Source organism: Thamnophis elegans, chromosome 2 (genome assembly GCF_009769535.1).
Source record: "Thamnophis elegans isolate rThaEle1 chromosome 2, rThaEle1.pri, whole genome shotgun sequence".
Lineage (NCBI taxonomy): Eukaryota > Metazoa > Chordata > Lepidosauria > Squamata > Colubridae > Thamnophis > Thamnophis elegans.
In genome coordinates, this window is record NC_045542.1 from 120585161 (window position 1) to 120603995 (window position 18835).

Genomic DNA, 18835 nt, shown 5'->3' on the forward strand with positions numbered 1-18835 from the left:
GCATAATGCAAGCAGGATTGGGCCCCAAAGTTTCAATCTAAATAAAGTAAATTGAATCTCTTTTCTATTACAATCAATGAGATAGCTGTAGTTAAACACTTATTAATTTAAATTAGGAAAGTGCAGTTAATATGTTCTGGGAAGTTAAAGTTTTTAGCATATTTTTGCATCTTTCTAAATATATATTCTGTTAAACTGAATGGAAAATAGAAGATTGCAAAAGTATACCTGATGAGTAGCCAGGTACTATTTCATAGGGCATAATTTCCAGTTTAAAATATGGAAGAAAAGCAAAAGAACAATAAACAGAAATATCTTAGTCCAACTTAAACAAAAAACTTGCATGAAAAATGTTGGTGCAGTATTTTCCCATAATGGTTAAAGTATCCGTTTTAAATAAATACAAGCATGTTTCAACTATTTATTGTACCTGAATTAAAGGGCCCCAATATAAAATGATAATTATCTCACATAACTATTATAGAATTGTGGCTGTTTGGGGTTTTTATTGAATAATCCACAGAGAAAGCAATAAAAAATATACTATTGACTTTGCTGTTGATAATCTTATTTGAAGGACAGATCTTCAGATAAGCATTTGTTGCTTTGTATCCTAAGCAAATAATACTCACTGGCTATGTTAGATATCTGCAAATGGGTTTATTATTGCTGTATTGAGAGAATTTACTGATATCATTTGGCAGTCAATTGTAACCAAAGATGGATTCTATTTGGAATATTCTCCCAAGCCTTTACTATCTTCTAATAGAAGCTGTTACATCATTTCCTTTGTTTCTATATTTAAACACAGTATTACGTGATATTAATAGAATTCTGGAGTTTTACACCACTTCAGGATCTTTGCCTTCTCTGGCGTAAATCCTAGAAACTACTATTTGGGTTTTGTTTGTCCCAAGGAAAAAGTAGTGCATGAGTAACCCAAGAAAAATTAAGAGCCAAGGATTTTTTCTCTCTCTTTAAAGATCATAGAAATTAGTCATGCAATAATTGTATCCCATTTAGTTCTTAAGCTGTCTTTCTGAATGGAGTGTGCTGGGTTCTGCTTTTTTTTTCATTTACCTTTTAGATTGGAGCTGGTAATAACCACGCATGCTTCTTTGTCAGATAGAATGAATTCCTTACTGGAATCCTCAGTTGGGTTTGGGTTGATCTGAATGGAATCAGGAAAACTTATGAGGGTGGGGGGAGGTTTTCATTCAGAAATGAATTAAATACTTACTATGTTGTCTCCCTTTTCCCCCTTCCTTTCTCTCTCTTTTTATTCCTCTAGGTCCAGGTCTGGCCTTCATTGCTTATCCAAAAGCTGTGTCCATGATGCCGCTGCCAACTTTTTGGGCTATTCTTTTCTTTGTTATGCTTCTGTTGCTTGGCCTGGACAGCCAGGTGAGTAAGTGGTAGTAAATGTAATATCTATGGTTTTTAATAGGAAAATCTGTACATAAATATAATTATTGTTATTTCACTTTTTGCTTTGGAGCATTGATCCATAAAAGAATCACTTGTCTTTCTTCCTACTAAGATTAATTAAGAAAACTGGCATTGTTATTCATTAACTGCCTCTTATCATGATGTTTCAGCATAGATTTTATAATAGGAAATGGGAGGTACTAGTGGAGTTCTGAGCATTTTGGGAGGTGATTACAAAATGACTATAGGCAAGCACACAAAATGCCTACACACAAAGCAGTTCAGTTAATTTTCAAATGCCTACCTTGGGAGCGGGGAGCAAAACTAGTTACAAAACACCAGTTTGGTATAAAGGTGCCTACTATCCTCTCTAGTTTCTGCCTTTGCTTAGAGCACAGGTGTCATGTCAATCGATTGTGTCATGTGACACAGTGTGACATATTGCAATGTTTTTTGCCCTTGCGGAGCCAGGGTGGGCATGGCCTGTGCATGATGCATCAAGCTCGCGGGCCACCAGTTTGACAGGCCTGGCTTAGAGCAAGCATACTGGCATGCCTTTATTTACCCCTTTTAACTACTTATTTCTACTCTTTGTTGGGATAATTGATGCAGCTTCAAAACAAAGTGTTAAAGCTAATAACATTAGAAATAAGATATGGAAGCTGAAACTTTATTTCCTTCCTGCCGTCCTGCATGTAAATACAATTAAAATAATCTAAACTTTAGAAAAAGACACAGGAAGTGTAAAATCCAACAGGGATGTGGGACCCTGGGTGTCACACTGGAGATCCTACCTCCACAATATAAATAGTTTTTATTACTGTATATTTTGCAATACGTACACATATTTAATTATAAAAAGATACTTCTTTAAAAACAGCACCCAAACGCTATTAAAGGATAGACTAGCCTGAAAAGTGTCACTTACATTGGAATGTGCGGTCAGTATAATTTCCTCCTCCCCTTCTTCAAGCCTATCAGTTTGTCAGAAATGTGCTTATTTCTCATACTCTTTGTCACTTCCTTGGTCCATTTCTGCCTTTATGTATTTGCTTCTCAAAATGTTTATGTAATTCCAAAGGAATGGGAGTAAAACACAGAATAAAAATGGAGATGGCCTTAGGTTGCACTTCTTGTAGCTATATAACTCAAAAGCCTTGATATATGTGAATCAGTGTTCCCAAATACACTAGATATTTTTGCCTGTCCTCAGCAATTTGTTTTCTGGGAGACTGAGCAAGGGAGACCTTGTTTTCCTTCCCTCTCAAGGCCTTTTTGTGGGACACAAAGAAATCTGTTAATAATCTCCAGAATATTACAAGTCACACAGCTGTCCTAGGATTTTAGAGAGGACTTCTTTGAAATGGCTTAAGATTTTAAGCCAACAAGCTCCTAATTGTTATTTGGGAAAATAGTTAAAATGTTGCATTAATCTACTAGCCTGGGACAGAAACTTTTACTGAATTCAAAACCTTCTCATATGAGTGGAGATTAGAAGAATTTTCCTTCTGGTTGTTATTTACTTAATCTCATAATTTGGCAAAGCATTTCATTTGTTCTAAATGGTTTTTGGGGGCTTAATCTTTGAATGCTAGTGAGTGACTTTTAATCACTTCCAAATTGAATGTTCAGACCTCCTTAGAGCTGTGGTTCGGCAACCAAGTACTTATGTAAATTAAAGGTTGCCTGGTAATGTTCAGTCTTTTCAGTTCAAGCTCACTGTGTCAAATAATTAAAGCTAATTGGAGCACTTAATGTTTTGTTTGCTTTTGGAGCCATGTCAAGCTGGATTTTGGAATGCTACAGCAGTTTAGGACCAAGCTGGATACAGTTACATGGCAGGAGAAAAAGTCACAATTTCTTAAGGGCTACGACCTGAGATTTCTAAGGATTATTAAAAAGCTATACAAGGCCAAATGGTGATTGGTTGTAGAAACAAATGTGAAATTAAGGGCAATAAGGGAATATGCTCACTTTAATAAAATAATTAACAAAAAAAATGCAAGTCATGAAAAAATGTCAGCTCACAAAAGCATTTTAGAACTGCCTATGTGATAATTGCTTACTTTTTTTTATAAATGTGATACTAAACTTCTCTGTAAAGTGTGGTTTATTATTAAATTATTTATATGAATAGATAGAACATTTACTTTAAAAAAAAGAACCACATAAATCTCTGGAGGGTTCTTTTTACCCAGTACATAAAGGTAGTTTATTTTTACTAACAAAACAAAACAAAAGCTAAAAGATTTCATATTTTTAAAAGAGTGGGTTGTTTTTTTTAAAAAAGGGCATGTATACATGCTTAGATTTATGTGTATATTCATAGATAATTGGATGAACATTTTGAGCACCTACATTCCATACTTCCTCCTAGTACTAAATTTTATTTTCCTAATAATGGCTTTTGTTGTTATTGCCTATCTTGCTTTGTATGTGTGTGTGTGTATAGATAGATATAGACACACACACACACACACACACACACACATGTTGGTCTTGTTGTATTCGGGTCTTTTCTTGTGTAAGATTGCAACAATCTGACCTGAATATAACAAGACCAGCATACCTACACCTGTGAAAATCTATGAAAACAAATCTTTTCTTTCTTTCTTTCTTTCTATCTATCTATCTATCTATCTATCTATCTATCTATCTATCTATCTATCTATCTCTATCTATCTATCTATCTATCTATCTATCTATCTATCTATTATCTATCTCCATTTTATTAAAACAATATAGTTAATTAGAAGAGTGGGACAACTAGAATTATCTTAAAGCTTTAATATGTTTGGATTTACAAAGAGTATTCATATGCAGCATTTGTACAGCTAGTCCTCAATTTATAACCCCTTGCTTAGTGACCAAAGTTACAACATCACTGAAAAAAGTGACTTATGATTGTTTTCCACACTCATGACCATTGCAGCATCTCCATGGTCATGTGATCAAAATTCAGACACTTGGCATGTATTTATGTTTGCAGTGTCCTGGGGTCATATACCTTTTGCAAACTTCTGACAAGCAAAGTCAATGGGGAAACCGGATTCACTTAGCAACTGCAGTGAATACTTAACAACTGTGTCAAGAAAGATTATAAAATGGGGCAAAACTCATTTAACAACTGTCTTGTTTAGCAATGGAAATTTTGTGCTCAATTGGGTTTATAAGTAGAGGACTACCTGCACCCCCTAAAATTTTCCTTTCATTTAACATCTCACCATGATTTATATTAAATTTTTAGTAAGGAAAATGGAAACCAGCTTTCTTAAATCTACAGTTGAAAGGGCTGCATGAAAATAAGGTTTTTTTCATAGAACTCCTTATCTGAGGACGTCTGATTCATGCTAGAAAGAAACAAAAGGGTAGAAATATTTTTCTGTCAAGAAATTATGAAAACATACTGGCATGCAGGAACTACAGGGAAAACAGTTTATCAAGTTCCTTCCAAGAATTACTTGGTTTTACCCTGGAGTGTTTACAAACAGTCCTATCTCTTTACTGTCTTGTTTCTCCTTTTATTCATAAGTTTGATGCTTACAGTAAATGAACTCAAATCTAATTAGGAAGTGAAAGGGAAATCAGTAAACCTGCTAAAAGATTATTATCAGCTCCAGTCTTGGAATATTGAAACATTAAATATGGTACTATGTAAATAAATGGTGAATACTAACTCTTTTATAAGGGATACATATTTATACAAGAGTAAAATAATACATTGCATTAACCCACTCATTTTATTATTCTCCCCTACAGTTTGTTGAAGTTGAAGGGCAGATCACATCGTTAGTTGATCTGTACCCATCCTTCCTAAGGAAGGGTTACCGACGGGAAATCTTCATTGCTATAATCTGTTTCCTCAGCTATCTTCTGGGACTAACTATGGTGACTGAAGTAAGGAATTGCCTGGTGTTGGTTTTCTTCTTTTTTTCTATTCAAGGAAGTTACAATGCAAGGAGACACCTTAGCATAATGGTAAAACAAGTGCTTTGCACAAGGAAGCTCCCAGGAAATGCTCCTTGCATCTTTATTTAAAACGATTGGGTGTTGTGAAGCACGTATTCTGCCTGAAAAACCTGGAGAGCTTCTGACCAAGTAAACAGGAGAGAAAGAGAGAATTATTCAAAGAATCAACCTGCAAACAATTTAAACCCCTTTGTACTATCTTTTAAATTTAGGACATGTTCCAATCTTGACTCAAACGTCGATTCAAACATTATAGTGTTACTTCTGCTTTGATGAAACATTGTATTTATGCAAGACTATAATCAACTGTGCAATATACTACATTTTTGCGTGTGAAATAGATATAAAAAGAAGCTAATTAAACATAAAACATGTGGGAGATGATGTCTATCTCATATTCAGAATGTTGTAACATGGCATTCTAGATAATGCTATGCCTGAAAGAAAATATGTTTTAAGAAAAGAAGTCCATCATCCTTATATTACACAACTCTTGGTGAGTTTTACCTAAGTATTATCTTCAAGACTCAATTGTCTTCAAGATTCATTTCCTTCCTTCCATCATGTTTCTTTAAGTGTTTCCCTAAAAAAAAACACCACAGTTTAAGCAGCAGTGTTGGAATTGTGTTAGCCAAGTGGTTTAATTTTATTCAGTCATCTTTCAAAATGCCTTCTAGAATAAAAAAAAAAGTGTAGGTTTGAGGAAGTACATGAATATATACTTTTTCATGTCCAAAGAGTTGACCGGCAATTGTGTTTGCTGGCAGAAAATTTTGTGAACAGCTAGTTAAAAGATATACAAACACTGTTTTTTTTACGACTCATGTTTCATATGTATCTTTGTGTTGGTGTATTAATATCAGCCGGGGTTTCTTTTTTTGTCCTTTTTCAGGGTGGCATGTATGTGTTTCAACTCTTTGACTACTATGCAGCTAGTGGTGTATGCCTTTTGTGGGTCGCATTCTTTGAATGCATTGCTGTAGCCTGGGTTTATGGTAAGTTGAAAGTTAAGTTCTGATCTGACCATTGCCTAACAGCAGCACTGAAAGCTACAGAGATCTTGCAACACTGTAATATAGTTCCTAGAGACAAACTGAATAGAGGATAGAGGAAAGATAGAGTGATGAAACCTTACAGGCTAAGGAAGGAATTTTATTACATGGCTTCTCTGCATACTGGGGATTCAGCCAAGTACTTCAAACTTCTTGGAAAACATTCTCATTTGACCTCCAAGAAATAAGTTCATTGCTTTCCTCTTTCTTGTAATGGTTCATTTTGAGGCTGTAAAAGTATGCCTGACCTTCTGAAGTCATAAAAAACCCACAGTTTCCCCACCCCACTTGCTTTTATCTCCTTGGTACAAATAAGGAAATGTATTTATAGAATAATTTAAGTAGCAATGTTCTGACTGTATAATGCCATCACTTTTATTTCACAATATCCGATTAGTTGTATCAAGGCCCTTTCCAAATTTTAGAACACCAAAGCTCAGGAGAACAAAAGTGTAGAAGACAAAGCAAAAAAATAAAGGCTTTTAGGAGCTTTTCACACTCACAACACAAATGCATTTCTCATTGAAAATCTAGCATAGATGTAGAGCACACATAGGCAGAAAATGCAGAGTAATACAATTACTTTCTTCTGTGCTGAAACTCTAGGCGCTGACAATTTTTACGATGCCATTGAAGATATGATTGGTTACAGGCCTGGTCCTTGGATGAAATGGAGCTGGATTCTAATCACACCAATTCTCTGCGTGGTAAGGGTGGACATGTCTTTGCCTAAGAACATGATTTGATTTAGAACTTTCGTAAGTTTAGTTAGATTTTGTTTCTTGTATTGCCCGAAAAGAAATAAGAGTGAATAGGTCGGTGTTTAATGAGTAATGTGTAAACTCTTCATTGATTGCAAGATTTTTACTGACCTGTAACTGGCTTCTGTAGCTGACATTAAAGGAGCAATTTTGAGGTGAAGGATGGGTTCATCTAAAATTTTGAGAATATGTAGATAATAATATCCATACTGAATCATTTGTAGGCATTTTTTTATTTACTAACTGGCTACCACTGTGACCCAAGTACTGTGTCGTATTGCACAGGCTAACTCTGTCCACAGCCTAAGTTTGTTCCTGATGGGCTTAAGGTTGACTCAGCCTTCCACCTTTCTAAGGTCTGTAAAATGAGGAACCAGATTTCGGGGGGGGGGGGGGGGGGGGGGGGGGAGGAATATGCTGACATTGTAAACTGCCAGAGAAAGAGGGCTGTAAAACACTATGGAGGTATGTATAAGTCTATATGCTGTTGCTATTAGTATTTTGTTCTGCTTTTTTTCTGGATAGGTTGGCCATTTCCAAACAAAATACTGGAATGTGGCTACCTACTACTTTTTTTTTTTTTTTTTTAGCTCAGCCAGGCATTAGACTTATGCATATTTGTTAAAAACATCCTTTGCCCCAAATGCAATAGAACAGCTGAGTAGATCAGGTGGTGTGTTATGCAACTCAAGGTAAAGACAAACAGGCAGTGTTATGGACATATAAAAGACCTTTATTCTTTGCAGTGTGTGGTAACACAATTCAAGTTAATTTTCATGCTTTACTGCACACCATAATTATTTATATTTGCTGCGAAACTTGAATATTGAAGGAACCATGAAAAGAAAACTGGCTTAGTGGACTTCTTGTTTGAAATTCCTGTGGCACAACCCTGAGTTTTAAAGTACAATTTAATGAACATTTTCCCTTCCCATTTAAAGATTAATTCGTTCCTAAGCTTTTGCAAGGGTTAGAGAGGTACGTTCAGAGCAGGGGTGGGTTGCTACTGGCAGTACTTTACAAAAGGGGGGAAAATGAATTTCTGCAATGAAGATTGTTCTGCACATGTGCAGAACTGAAAATCAAGATGGCGCCGGTGCTGATAGAGCCGGCTCGGGGCCGTGGCAGGCTGAGTTACTACCTACTCAGCTGAACTGGTAGGAACCCACCTATAGTTCAAAGGCCCAATACTTTAAAGAAATACAGCTATCTATATGAAGATAAACAGACTATGAAGACTTAGGAATCAAAAAAAGACACCCCCCCCCCCCCAAAAAACCCTCTGTCCTTGAAAAAAAAGTTTATTGTCAACTTCAGTTTCCTTTTATTAGATTAAACATGGATAATGTAAATCAAAGCTAAGTAATTCTTAACAGTATTTGGGAACTAAGGCCACAATAGATAGGGTCATGAAGTAAAGGGGGAGGGGCCAAGATTTTCACACTTTTCTTTGGCGTTTGGCTTATTTTAGAGTTTTACATTATCATTCACCTCTATTTTATCCCTCAAAAATTATGTTGATTTCAACAAACCTAATTTAAAGGGATCCAGGAAGCCACTGAAAGGTGTTTGAAAGGCTGTGGGTTGCTCATTCTATTGTATAAATTGTTTATTGAAGAAAGCATAATTGTTTCCTTGTGCTTGAATCTCTTTTTGTGTTTTTTCCTTCTCCTCTGACACAGGGGTGCTTCATATTTTCTCTAGTCAAGTATACCCCCCTGACCTACAACAAGGACTACATCTACCCTACATGGGCAATCGGTCTGGGTTGGATACTTGCTCTTTCATCTATGATCTGCATCCCATTGGTTACAGTTATCCGTATCCTGCAGTCGGATGGCTCTCTCCTTGAGGTAAATCCAAAAAAACTATCAGAACTTTTAAGCATCCAAACAGATGATTTTCTTTGCAGCTATCTTCCTGATCCCTTAGCCGCAGCAGTTCATCCAGGGCCTGCATGTAGTTTCTATAGCTCCAAAGATGTTCTCAGTCATTCATTTCAGCAAATTAGGTTATTTTTACAGGCGCTGTTTTGATACATTTTTAGTTTGTTTCTGTATTGAATAGAACAAGACAAGATTTGGTACAATTTTAAAACATCTGTCTTCCAGAGGTGGATTGCTGCCGGTTCGGACCGAACCGGTAGTAGTGGCAGAGCATAAAAAATTTGGAAAACCCCCACTGCTGTCTTCTGATCATATTCACATACTAGAAAAGATTGCTGAAACAAATTCAGCAGCTGGTTAGTTGGAAAATAGAATTCAGACAAGAGAGTTTAAAGATTGGTATGTTGCTTAAATGAACAAATGATTTGTATCACTAGAATTGTAAACGTTCTAGCCCAGATTATTTTCCTAAAGCAGAGAGACTCAACTTTTTCAGTCTTGATAGCATCTTTGTCCTACACTGAGATAATGTCTATTATTTTTTGGAACTCATAGCAAGGCAGGACCGTGATGTAGAACTTTATCCAATAATCATTGCTTGACTTTTGCACTATATTTTCTCATATAAAGAACATTACAGAAAAAGTAGTTGAGTATTTAGTGTCATAAAATCAACGTGCAAAAATATATAGAGGGAATATACAGTTATATAGAAGCTAATCATTTATTTGCTTTGTATGTTCTGAAGTCAGTTTGTATCCTTTCAACTTCCTGAACAAATCATGAGTTTCCTCGACAACATTTGCTTCAAAAGTGACTTGCCCTTGGCCGACCCAGCCGGTTTCACACCTAGGACTGACTGGAACTCACAGACTTCCAGTTTCTAGCCTGGAGTCCTTATACCACCATACTAGCCTGATTCATTTATATAGGAGCTAGTCATGGAGTCACGGAAAATTTAGGATAAATTTTGACAGTAGATGTCAAAAAGATTTCCAAGGTCAGCACATCTCCCCTCATGCACACTCCATAAAAGTTGCACATTTCCTTTGTATCATGCACAGAGTGGAAGAAGCTAACTTCATTAGCTACAATATTGAGTTTGGGAACCACCTAGTGGAAATGTAATCACCTTCCTTGCATTACTTTTCTAATTGGCCTCCCCTTTTTACACACTGTACAGTTTTCTCATCCCAGCCTGGAAATGGGTTATCTTGTAGACAGTGGCTTTTGGGCTCAAACCATATCCAATCCATCATCTATAAATAAATTGTTTGATAATGGTCACACTTGGCTTAATTAAGCATGTGAATCAAAATCCTTCTGCTATTTGAAGTGTGTGATTATAAAGTAAGGAAAGCTCCTTATCCAACCTCTTGCTCTATTTCCCCAATGGATAGTCAGTCAATTGGAAATTCATAAAGAGAACAATTTTAAAATAGTTACTTTAACCAAATTGAAATGGTACTTCTTGGCTTGCAAGGAAAGAATAGAATAGAATTTTATTATTTGTATGCCGCCCTTCTCCGGGAGGACTCAGGGCAGCGAACAATTCAAGGGGGGAAAAGGGGAACATAAAAAAACAAAATACAAATAGTAAAAGTAAACAACAGTCGCACAACCATACATGTCGAGAGGGGAGGGAACTCATCACCCCCAGGCCTGCCAGCAAAGCCAGGTTTTGACGGCTTTCGGAAGGCCTGGAGAGAGGTGAGGGTCCGAATCCCTGCGGGGAGTTCATTCCAGAGGGCCAGAGCTGCCACAGAGAAGGCCCTCCCCCTGGTAATAGCCAGGTGGCATTGGCTGGTAGATGGCACCCGGAGGAGGCCAACCCTGTGAGATCTAATGGGTCTGTGGGAGGTAATTGGCAGCAGGCGGTCTCTCAAGTACCCAGATCCAATACCATGAAGGGCTTTATAAGTTACGACTAGCACCTTGAAGCGTATCCGGAGACTGATCGGTAACCAGTGCAGCTCGCGGAGGATAGGTGTAACGTGGGTGTACCGAGGTGCACCCATAATCGCTCGCGCGGCTGCGTTCTGGACGAGTTGAAATCTCCGAATATTCTTCAAGGGCTGCCCCATGTAGAGCGCATTGCAGTAGTAACAACTTCTCTTATTCCATTTCATGGTAAATAGCTGTCATGTTTAATAATATGCAGAGTACTTTTTGGAAGGGAACATCCCTATGCAGCTTACTAAAGCAGCCATGTCTTTTTCATAGTGGTGTGAATTTGGAAAAAGCAACAGCCAATAATTACCACATTTAAACTTTGCTATTTCCCAAGTACCTTCACTTCACTTCACTTGACGCCTCTTCACCCAACGTGGGTATAGGCGACTTCTATGGAAAGTTATGGCGATCCATGGAAGCTGTTTCGGCTGGATATACCCAAGGGGACGCCAGTACCAAGGGTCGACAGAGCCCGATTGGTGGGAACAGGGGGCACCACGTGAAGGCCGGGTTGTCGTTTGATAGTTGAGAGGCTATATTTGGCGCATCAACTATCCTTGCCCCCCTTCCCAAGTACCTCTTCCTATTGAATCCAAAATAGATAACCTTATGAATATTTAATATAGGCTTGGCCTCCATAAATTTGTCTGGAAGTTTCTTCATTTCCATGTACACATTTCTCCCCAGAGGATAAAGACAATGGCTGCTCCTCGTGAGATCACGCGGTGGGACAAAGAAACAGAGGTTGCTGCCACGTTCGGCCCTCCTGGCCTGGCCAACGGAGAACTGATCAAGCCAAGTCATGTCATCGTGGAGACAACAATGTGAGCTCTCTCTATGAGAGGAGGACACCTGCTTTAAAACTGCTGTTTACTAACCATAGAATCTTTCATAGGACCAGGTTTACAGAGCTTTATATTTGCACTAGGGTTATTTTTATTTCTCATAGAGAAAAGTAATTTTTTTGTGTGTTTGGTTTTTATTTTTTAATATTTTGTAAAGTAAATCACAGCAGATGGCTGTCCTGCTCTATTTAGAAACAGAGCTTTCATATCAAATTAGGCACACTGCAGGAATTTATCTTCTATTTTTCCACACAGCATATCTAACTAACTTTTATTCATACGGCTACTTTACCATTTTTAGTTGATTTTTCTTGCCAACAATATACCCAGGCGCAATCCTATGCATACTATCTTGCAAATATGCCTCAATAACATAATGGGACTTACGTCTGGGTAGACATATGTAAGATTGTGCTGATATGTATGCATACATGTGCACATATACAAGTTTTAGGTTTCTCTGGGTGTTGATATGGTTGGGGACAGGGTATTGCAAAATTTTATTTTGGACTTTTTTTAACCAAAAAAAAAAAAAAAGCTCTGGCATTTTAGAAACTGGTTTTTAAGGTGTGGCACTATCTTCTTCTGGTAGAGACAGGAAAAATTAAAGAAAGAGTACATGTTTTTATGTTATGTGAGTGAGCCATGTGGCAATATATTTATGTGATAATTGGAAGCTGCAATATTGTAGCTGCAATTGTATGCCACCCAAAGTCATTTTTTTTTGGTAAGATGGATGACCATGTAAATTTGATAAATAAATAAATATAAGATGGGGTTGGAACTAGGGGAATAATCTGAGCAGTTTGTGAACAGGCTCTAAGAAGGTGGCAGAATCATTCTTGCTGGGAAGGCATTTTAACTGATAATCTTTTGGGGACAGAGGAGACTATTTCTTCCATCACCGGAGGAATTGATTCTACATTCATTAGCAAGGACAGTTTCTATGCAGACTTAAATACAGACTACGGTTGAGTTTCTCATAGATTTAGAGAGATTATCTAAGAGTTGATGTAAAATACTGGTAAGCCTGAATCTGTCACCTATTGTTATCTCAGTTTTAGACAGGAATATAAATATGATAGTGTAATCATGTAACTAAAGAATGTAACAACTGGCCCATTCTTGTAGTCTGCACCTGAGAAATAAGTCATTTGGACTTCGATTTTGTTAGAAAGTTAGGTTAGTGTTGGAAAACTCATTATATAATGGTACATTAACAAAGATGCTGCAAACCATATTTAAAGTCACAAATTTGCCAAACTTTATCTTTGTTAGAACGAAAAAAGGAATATTGGGCGTGTATCATAGCAGTCAGCTAAGTTGCATAGCGGTGAGTGCAGATGGAAAAAAACGTCAACTAGAACCTATCGATGAAGCTACTGAAACAAGAAATCACAGTGCAGTTGAGGAAAAGTAGACTGATATTCACAGGCTTAAACTGTCGTCATTTATATTGATCCAAGAAAACGCAAGCAGTTCAAGTAAGCTGTAAATTTATTTTAGACTGAACAAGGCATAAAATACTTAATGGGAATTGTATTGATAAGTTAAGTCCCCCACTTTTCCCAAAATGAGGATTTGCCTCTGGAAAAGTCACCCCGAATCCTGCAAAGCTTACGTTTTGTTTTCAATCTTCATTGAGTAGTGGCTCAATCCTTTTCCATATGGGCATTGATCTTGGGGGAAGGGTGCCCCCTTTAAGCTTTATATTGGTAGTAAACACAATTTGAGCAGGACTGTGAGCCAAAAATAGCAAAACCCCTTTCCTTTGTAATTGTCTGTCAATCAAGATACTGTAGTTGAAACTGGAACTTAGCCAGTATTTAAAAACATTCCTATATGCTTTAAGAAAAGGAAAGAAATTAAGAAACAGTTTATGTCTTATGCTCTCTATGGCCACTGCTTATGCATTATGCACATACTTGTTATGTTAGTTTTATATATATATATAAATAAAAGAACTGTAAATAAAGGACCAAAACAGTTATTTCAGGTGTCTTGTTTAGCCGATATTTGTTTGTGGATGGAGTCTGTGATTTATTTTATTTGAGGGAACAGAGCTTGCAGTATATGCAGGTGGCCATGAACAGAACGCTTTGCTTTCTTGTTACCAAGAGCTGATAAGTAAACACTTCCAGAGTACAAATCCTTTGGAAATGTTTATCTTCATACTATACTGAAAAATGGCCAGTAAAAAGGTTAGTTACAGAAGAAGCAAGGAAGCCAAGAGAAGGCTACTGTTTGGCTTCGTTTTTTAATCCTGCAAAACCAAAGATGGCAGGGCATTGGTATTGCAAACCCCATTGCATTCCAGATTGGACTGCAGCAGCAAGAAATTAGGATGAAGGCAAGTCTTAACAGTTCGTTCCCTTTGACTTCCCTGGTGCATTTTACATGAAAGATAGTGCAATATTTTGCTAGTTTCAAGAACAGCCACTGAACCAAAAGCAGATATATCAACCAAGGGAATACCCTAAAGCACATAGCATGAGATGATGTTTTTCAAGAACAAACCAGAGAATCAGTCCCACACAGTAGACTTCCATCTAAGAAGAGTAGTACCGCACCCATTTCAAGGTTAAACTGTGCAATCAGAATCAGTTCTTTCCAACTCAAAAAGTAAACAGGTTTTCTAGTCATGACGTGAAGTCATGAAGGACTCTTACAAGAAAAAAAAAGTTAATCAAATTTTTGTCATCAGCCCATCAACCTTCATTTTTTTTGTTTCAAGGATCATATTTTCACATAGCAAAACTTGTGAATAATAGAATGTGTTATATCTGAATGTTAAGAATAGATTCTGCCAAATTAGGCCAATGGATGGGAGGGGGTGGGGGAGGGAAAACTATTAATCGTTTGTATTTTCTACTTATTTATGACTGCAAAAAGATTGTTTTTTTTTTCTAATTCACTTTGTAGAATTGTGTGGCCTATTTTATCCATTCTTTGTAATGAAGAAGTTAAATATCCAGTATTGTGACTAACTTGTGGGTGAACTGGTTTGGATATGGGGTGGGTGGGGATATTCTTAATGTTTATTCAAAGAAATTGTATTTCCCCCCAAAAAAGGGGTGGGGACTGGGAGGAACATTAGAGTGCAACCGTTCATTGTCATGGATGTATGGCTTGTTTTCTAAACTGCTCTAGATGTGTGTAAGGTTTAAAAAAAGGTTATAGCAGCATTAAATGGGCATTTGCTAGTCAAAACAGTTGGGCATAACTCTGTTTGCAACCAGCGCAAGCTCTTTAGATGTCTGGAAATATTTCCTTCTCTTAGTCCAATCTTTCAAGCTGTCAACATTCTCATAAGTAACTATAGCACTAATGGAAGGTATGGTTAAATAATTGCATAACTAATTCACATTTCACAGTATATTGTCTTTAGATATTTGTTCTTGATTGCAATGAAACTAAACTTACTAGGCGGAGTAAGTATCAACCCAGCTGAAAACTTAGTGGAAATAAATTATTTGATCACTAACTGTTGAATGGCCATAGAAGCAAGAATAGAGATGTGACAAGAAGAGGAAGAACTGGAGGACAGGTGGTTTCTAATACAGGAAAACCTAAAATTCTGGCAGGCTTCATTTTTTTTTTTGCTTTTGTTTTCATGAAATCTTCCTGTATTTACACAGATGTAAAGTACTAGGACAATAAGTGAAACCTGCTTTTGAGACAACATGGAAATACTAATGTTATAAAAGGAAAGTTTGAAGAAACTAGAAACATTTTGAAAATTTATGACTGACAAGTTTGCTATCCAGAGTCATTTGATGTGGACTGGCTTAATCAATAAATAGATAAAACAGTGGTCATAGATTGCTTTAGCTAAGAGGGTGTAAGACCAGATTTTTTTTTTAGTTAACACATCCACTCTTACTCCATAAACGCTTTATATGCACAATTGCTACAGATGTAGGCCAAAAATGAACCAAAAGTGATTGTCCACTGAAAAACAATCATAATACCCCAGAGGCACAATTTTTACATAATTGAATGTTTATAGCAATTCAAAATTGAAACTCAACTTTTAGAAGTTTTTTTAATCTATCCTAAGCTGAAGTATCTTCCCTTGCTGGAAAGCAAATCAGGAACATCAGGACCCATTCAACACTTGATCAAAATATCTAGTTAAGTCATCAATCTCTATACTCCCCTAAATTTGCCCTTTGCTATAGCCACTGAGAGAATTCAAAGTCTTATACATATTAAGTAATCTTGATAAAACCTAAAGGACAGCTTTTGCAGGTGGTCTACCAAAAAGGATTACACTCTTAATGCTGATCACTTGGCAGGGAAAATGTAATTTTAGACAATCACACATAACCTTCTTACAGTTCCATCCTCGGCATTAGTATATTCCCTCTGCCCATGTCCAGTTCTGTATCCTGTTTAAAAGGAATAGCAGCCTGCCTAACCTGAATTTCATTTAAGCTAAACTACTCTGATTCTGCTATGCAGGAGAGGTGAGAAACGAAAAATGCAAGAGGCATGCTCTTTTTAGGAAAGAAAATAAGGCCATGCACTTTATGAACCTAATATTCTTCTGAGACGTATATTTCTATCTGTAGAATTAGATCAGAAACTTAGCTTCACACAATTGGATCCAAATCTTTGGAAGAGAATCAGTATTTTTCTACCAAAAAAATGTGGCAAAAGGAAAATGATACATTATCTAAAAACAATAGAAGTTGACATTTGCAGATTTCAAAATACACACTGTGCAGGTTTGGCCAAAGAGAATACTTGTTCCAGAGATCTACGGGCTCATTCTAAACGTGTACTTGCAAATAAGCCATACCATGTTCAGTGGAACTTCCTTTCTAGTGACTATGCTTAGGGCTAGAACCCTAAACTTACAGTTTGTGGCTGGGCTCAGGGAACATGCAGAAGATGTCTAACCCACATTTGCCGAGTCCTGGTCATTTCAGAAGCCAAGTGGACTAAAATAGCTGTCTTTCTGAACATCCTGTTCTAGACTGCATAGTTAACAAGCTCTCTTGGGAGCGAGAACTAGATTGCATAGTTAACAAGGTGTCTTGGGAGAAGAAAGAGGACTAACAAGCTCCCAAATGGCCCACTAATGATTCGCAACAAGCGTTACACAGCAACAGGCAGACAGTGACATTGTAGCCAAATCATGTTGAGCGGCTGTGACATTTGCTTGGAATGGAGAGAGTTGAGTTGTAAGTAACCAAATGGTAGCCTGAGATTGTTCACTAATGTCTCTCCCCACCGGACCTCAACCTGTCACTGCAGTACTCTTGATAAATTCATTGTTGTAATAGAACGTTCTTGTATCATTACTTGTAGTTGTGCTGTTGCAATCATGAAAAGAATGCCACTTCAGAGGTTTTATGGTTATAAAATAAGGCAGACATCTTTATTTCTACTGAAAATGTTGGTGTGCATTTTTAATTCTGTAAATCCACACTTATTACTAATGAGTACCTATGTGGATTAAGAGGACACTATCCTCTTTTTAAAAATATTTTTTAGAATAATTTTTTTAAAAAGATGTTTTAAAACTCATCATTGTTCCAGAAAGGAATATTTATATAGGAATAAGAATTTGGCTTGTATTCAGCCCTGAAAATTAGGTGTTTTTTGGTATATGTACACAGTAAATGTTTGTATTTTGCAGTTTTATCTGTTTTGCTTTTTAGATAAATGAAATGGGTATCAATATTTTAAAGTCATTTTGCTTTTCTAAGATGAGTTTGTAATCATTGCAAATAAACAATAAAAATCTTTCATGTATAAAGTGAACAAATCATTCTTGTGGGCTTTTTTCCTCTCCAAACTTTAATTAATTTTTATTCAGTATTTTATGTGTTAACCTAATTTATTATGTTGACCTGTTCTCTAAATGAACTACCTCTTACCACTTGTGAAAATTGACATTGAGCAAAGGAAGTGTTCCCATCTGATTTTTGCATGACTGCGATTCAGAAGAGGAATTAATTCATTGTGCTATGTGTTCTAAAAAAGGGCATTGCGAGAAGACACGTGAAATTGTTTCAATTTCCTTGAAAGGACACAGTCCAGGGTCGTTCTTACATGGAATATTTTGACATTTTCTCCAAAGGAGATAAAAAATGTATTGGACAAGGTTAAGGACTCTCCTTCAAGATGGAGAAAAGATATTGGCTAGTATTTTATCAGAGTCACTTTAGTCTAGTGGTGAAGGCACCAAGCTAAAAATCAGGAGACTGTGAGTTCTAGTCCCATCTTACCCATAAAGGCCAGCTGGGTGACCTTGGGCCAGCCATTCTGTCTCAGCCCAACTCCCTCACAAGGTAGTGGTTGTATGACAAATCAGAAAAGGAAGGTAGATAAAACTCATTGCCTTGAATTGTTTGTGAAAAAATAATAAAGGCAGGAAATACGTAGTCTCCCAGACACCTGTGGTCAAATCCTCTCATTAACCAACCAAGAAGTTGTGAACAGAAGGACCATAATAAGTAGAACAGCTGGGATTCCTTCCACATGGATAATAATTCATCCAAAATGAAGGAGGCCATGGTATTTCTAGGAAAGGGTAATTTCATTGTATAAGTCTCCAAGAGAGAGCCCTCCCCTTGATGGCTACCCAAGGGCCAGTGGACCTCTGAATCATACCTGCCTAAAAAAGGCTCAAAGATGTTAGACAAAGGACTATTTAGAAACAATAACTTTTAACATTAACTGGAAGTAAGAACTCAATGTACAAGTGTCTACTGTCAGCCTCACAGTTACTGTAAAATTGACGTAATAGCAAATTTGAGTTTGGTGAGTTCATAAACACATTTCTGTAGTTATTTGTAAATGTAAAGTCATATAGCAAAGTAAGAATCATCACCATGGTCAAGTTGGGCACAAGAGACAAAATGTTTCCAGAATGTCAACAGCAGAATGTAGAAGATATCTAATGCTGCCATCTTACAAATACTTCCTTG

The 18835-nt window shown here is 36.8% G+C and overlaps 1 protein-coding gene across 3 annotated transcripts in view; it reads left to right on the top strand.

Annotated features, from left to right (window-relative positions):
• Positions 1 to 16547, top strand: part of SLC6A6 (solute carrier family 6 member 6) — a 54632-nt gene extending 38085 nt beyond the window's left edge. For all 3 annotated transcript variants that reach the window (XM_032211915.1, XM_032211916.1, XM_032211917.1), the window contains 6 exons: positions 1292 to 1404; positions 5188 to 5325; positions 6290 to 6392; positions 7056 to 7156; positions 8893 to 9063; positions 11737 to 16547. In XM_032211915.1, coding sequence (XP_032067806.1) covers positions 1292 to 1404; positions 5188 to 5325; positions 6290 to 6392; positions 7056 to 7156; positions 8893 to 9063; positions 11737 to 11877 — 767 coding nt within the window. In that variant the 3' untranslated portion in view covers positions 11878 to 16547. The remainder of the gene's footprint in view (positions 1 to 1291; positions 1405 to 5187; positions 5326 to 6289; positions 6393 to 7055; positions 7157 to 8892; positions 9064 to 11736) is intronic.
• Positions 16548 to 18835: the final 2288 nt, after the last annotated feature.